Source organism: Nanorana parkeri, unplaced genomic scaffold, assembly GCF_000935625.1.
Source record: "Nanorana parkeri isolate BGI_ZX_2015 unplaced genomic scaffold, ASM93562v1 scaffold840, whole genome shotgun sequence".
Taxonomy (NCBI): domain Eukaryota; kingdom Metazoa; phylum Chordata; class Amphibia; order Anura; family Dicroglossidae; genus Nanorana; species Nanorana parkeri.
The window spans coordinates 115,369-120,170 of record NW_017307108.1 but is presented as its reverse complement, the minus strand read 5'-3'; the positions used below and the strand labels follow the sequence as shown (position 1 = coordinate 120,170).

Here is a 4,802-nt window from a genome sequence, read left to right as displayed (position 1 = left end):
TGCTGATTGGGTGGGAAGCCAGCTTCCCAGCCAATCAGGTAATTACTCGCCGCCCAGTTTCCTGATTGGCCAGGAAGCTGGCTCGATGCTGATTGGCTGGGAAACCGGCTTCCCAACCATTCACAATCAAGCCGGCCAAACAACATGGAGCAGGCTTCCCTGGCAGTCAGGAAGCCGGGTAGCATCTGATTACCCGCTGCCCGGCTTCCTGATTGCCCGGGAAGCCTGCTCCATGCAAACGGAAGCACCGATACTCGGTGAGTACCGAAAGCAAAATATCGGTACTCGTACTCTATACCCAAAAACCGGTATTGGTGCATTCCTAGTTTTAATTAAAACTATTTTTTTTTGTATTGGGACAAGTAGATTGTTATGAAGGACAAGTAGATTTGGCCCCCGCTTTAGCCCTTGGGCAATTTAGTTTTTTCAAAAATGTCCACACCCCTGAGCCAGTTCTCTATCCATGTGCACACCATTTTATCGATGCCCATAGAACTGTGCTGGGTATTCTCTTTGCTAATACCAAAAGGTCAAGCACAACCTGATTGTACAATCACTGTACACTCTTAAACTACTAAAGCAATGTTATGTGAGGGCCTACCTAAGTAATCCATTCAATTTGTATCCAGAAAGTTAGATCCTCATACTATACAGTTTTTGGTAGAATCTACCTCATGTCCCCAATTACTAACCTAAAACTCTGGTCATGTGGCAGGCTAGGTTCCAGTAAAGTAAAGCAAAGTCACTCACACTCCAACTTGATTTTTAGTCCATATTTATTGACCTCTGTAGTGTCACATCATAATAGCGACGTTTCGGAACCGCTTGGTCCCTTCTTCAGGTAAATAAGGAAAATATTGACTAAAAATCAAGTTGGAGTGTGAGTGACTTTCCTTTACTTTACATTGATCTGCAGAGGCATCTGCTGTCACTCTGGCACCCACCCGATGGTACAATATGGCCAGGAGTGAGATGGGTCCCATCTGAATATTAGGCTGGGTTCCAGGTCTTCCTACTTCTGGTCTGCATGGTGGGAGGGTCAAGTCTGCAGTGCCCCCCGCCACTTTCTGATGACATGACATGTTGCCTATAGGCTATCAGAAAAGTCCATTACAGGGTCCTCCCATGAATCATCATAGAGTGACAGCCTTTTTTCATGATGGCACTTCGGATCACTGATAGCCATTACCAGCAGAGGAACTACGGGGATCTGCCCTACTAGGTAGGTGAAGGAGGGCTTGGAACACAGTGTTTATTTAATCTTAGTTGTGATATAAGGATTATCCACTATTTTTATTGCTCACTCATCATAACCCTAGTGCACAGCCTTAATACAAAATCAACAGGTTTTTCTGTGCAAAAACACTGTTCAGTTCATTTTAGCAACTCCTCGGAATGCCATAAATGAGCAGGTCTGTCCTAAGGTGACAACACTATTTTATCTATGTAAAAGTATTATTGTATCCCTAGGCTGCTGGCTCCACAGACGAACTACCGAACACGTCTCCTCGCAGAGGGAAACTGGGCAAGGCTGCTTCAATTACCCAAAACGAGCTTTCCTTTCTGTGTTTCATGTGTCACTACAACAGTAGGGGACAGACATAATGATTTTCACTGACTTCCAATGATCTCTACTTGTTATTCCGTTTACCTTGTTTAACGGATTGTCTTAGTTCTACATTAGCAGTCTTACCAGCTTCACAAGGACAAAATACGTGTTTGGAGATCTAACAGGTTCAACTATTTAGATTGCAGTTGGTCTTTAAATAAATTGTCTTGCCATTAGTTCCCTTAAAAAATGGTAATGTTTTCCAGATTTCAGCTGAAGTATTTCACTGGTCTCCTTTTGCCACTGACCCTCAGTGTGAGAGTTTTAGGTTTTCATTAAGCAATGTAAACTGCTCTTTGTTAGACCCTTAAGACGCCATGAGAATTGTTCCTCTATGCCCACACACTAATTATTTGAATATTCGTGTTTAGTAAAAACATTCAATATGAACAGTTATTTTCCTTTTTATATCCAAATCCAGCTGTTTTACCAAAAGAACACAAAGGTAAGCAAAGAAAAATAGGAAAATCATAGAGGAATGCGAAACAGAAAAGCTATTTTATTTCCAACACACACGAAAGTTAATATACTGCAATTCCTGGGGTTTCTATCCCACTTTTTCCTGTCCATCACGGGCAAACAGTCTTGTATCGCCAGTTAATTTTCAGAACGTTGGACAAATAAATACAGAGCATTAACAGATGATGATGTTTAATTAAAGCAAACCTCTCTAAAAAGTATTTTCCTGTTGGGACACCAAAGTAGAAAGAGTAAAATAAAATTATATTTTGCAAACTGGAGGGAAGCCAGATGCCACTTTTAATTTTGCAGCCCCCACTCCTAATGTATTTTTCAAAAATTACTGCAAACGTCCCTAAATTCAAACCAACCACAGCAAATGAAGGTTGGATGCTTTAGATTTAGAGGAGGAGTATTGCAGGGATACCTAGGATTGCCAATTTACCCACCGTGTCTCTGCGACGGATAGATATGTTCTTAAATAGGATATATTACACTTGGGCCAAATTAGCCACCATTTATCATAACAGCTTCCCTTCTTCTGGAGATGTCCAGCCTCTCCTGAGGATTGTATACATATATTCATACATATACAAAGACTTTTAGATGGTAGTCGTCCAGGTTGTCTCCTAGTTGTTCGCTCTTGAAGTCCATCCTGAGATGTCAGTTTGTCTCTTGGGCCCCACTGAATGGATAGCTTCTACTACTGCTAGGTATTCTATTTGTTTATGTTTTGAAAATTATATTGCTTAATTGGAAGAAGCATGAGCCTCCAACATTGGCTGCATAAAAGGGTTTGATAAATGTATCGCTTCATCTCCAAAAGGCTGCCCATACACAAAAACGTGTCCCAAAATATTCAATGCGGTTTGGATGCTGTTGGTTAGATTCACTGGCTTCTAATATTTGGATATTGAGTGCATAACTTGCTTTGAATACATTTATTCATGTGCCCCTGCACTTCTACTGTGGTTTATCAATCTCGAGCTTAGGTGGAATCATAGAGGAGAGGAGAGGAGAGGAAGGGGGGGGGGGGGTGGGGGGGGGGGTGCGACTAGGAATGGAGACAAATTAATTCCCCTTGGTTGGGGGGAGGGATTCTCTGATCCCACTGTCCCTGTACCTTCAGCTGGAAGGCTACAGGGCATTTTTTGCTACTTTTTATGCTGCGGGAGGCCCCCTGCTCATACCCGGACCAAACAAAACTATTCTGGGCTGTAAAAAGCTCTCTATTGTTGGGGGATGAAAGGTGGTTGGGGTAGGGTTGTGCCCCATGGCCAGTTGTCCATGAATGTGCCCCTGGTCAGTTGTCAGCTGACCTCCTTAGCGATCCATAATGCATTTCAGGGTGGTTGCCCTTTGTCAAGCCAGGGCCAAAACATGTTGCCACTGCCCCGCTGTACTCCTAAAGTGTCTTCCTGTGGGAGGCTGGTCTGCGAGTATTTGTCTGTAGAGATTGCCTTAATCCAGTACTAGTGCGGGTCTTACAGGACTGATTCTTACGCTCATCTGGACTCAGGGCTTTAATCCCTGCTGCTGGCAATGGCTTGAGGACTAGCGTGGACTGAACTGTCTGTGGGATATTGGACCACAGTATTACGATCTGACACCCATCATATTTTTTATCTTTAATATATTTTAAAATGTACTACATCATCACATGGGCTCTGTGTTCCCTCTTTGTTTTTTGGTTTCTAACACTAAGCTAGCTGCTCTGTAAGATGAAATTATGTCTATATCTTACCTGTATGCCTCTCATTTTCTGGAACCTTGCAATCGTGTCGCTTAATGTGTAAACACGTACATGCCCCATGTGCAATTTTCCAGAGGGGTATGGAAACATGGATAATACATAAAATTTGGGTTTCGTCTTCTATAAAAAAAAAAGAAAAGAGAGACAGTTTTATGTTAGTACATCATTTACTATTACAGTCTCACACCAATATGTACACGTAGTATAGCTTCCACATTTTTCAGTGTTAGTTGTAAAACACTAGCAAGAAAAGACCTTGGCCTGCTCCTCTCAGAAAATTACATATGCCAGGCGTTAATAACATTGAGAAAATTTTCGCCAATGTATTAGCACCTGAAAGTTTTCTCTTGCAATGTTAACACTTAATTTACATAATATGTCCACTGCAAGAAAAAGGACTCCAGGCAATCGAAAAATTAACCCTTGAAGTGGGGCTACCCCTGAACTGCCAGGTTAACTGCTCCTTTTAATCTAGGGGCTAAAATAAAGATATATTTACCTGATCCCTGGTCCCACTTGGCTACTAGACTAGTCCCCCCAGGGACCCGTGATGTCATCATGTCTAATGCAGCTGGACGCCGGGGCACATTTCACCTCCGCAGTGGAGGGGGAGAGAAGTGATCAGCCACCACCGCAGGGCCAACGATCAGGCGGGTATATATTCTTTATCTTCCATAGATTACGAGCAGTTAACCATTGCAGTGCCTGGAGTTATTCTTTAAAGAAGTCATCTTACCTTGTTTTATTTAGGGATGTTCAGATAGCAGCTCAGATACCGGTGCCAATACTTGCCATTTTCATGAGAACTACCAGGGTCGCAGAAGTTGCAGCAGGCGACTGGTGTTTTAGAAAAACTGTCACATGACACTAAACAGAAATGTATGAGTAATAGCTATCTCTGAATACTTGGACAAGTATCAGTATTTGTACATGGTCTGGGAAAATGGCATCGGTGCATCCCTTTATATATATATATATATA

General features: G+C 42.4%; 1 protein-coding gene across 1 annotated transcript in view; it reads right to left on the bottom strand.

Annotated features, from left to right (window-relative positions):
* The window catches only part of LARS2 (leucyl-tRNA synthetase 2, mitochondrial), a 146,180-nt gene that overhangs the window by 125,127 nt on the left and 16,251 nt on the right, over window positions 1-4,802 (bottom strand). The window contains exon 4 of the mRNA XM_018565390.1: window positions 3,813-3,941. Coding sequence (XP_018420892.1) covers window positions 3,813-3,941 — 129 coding nt within the window. The remainder of the gene's footprint in view (window positions 1-3,812; window positions 3,942-4,802) is intronic.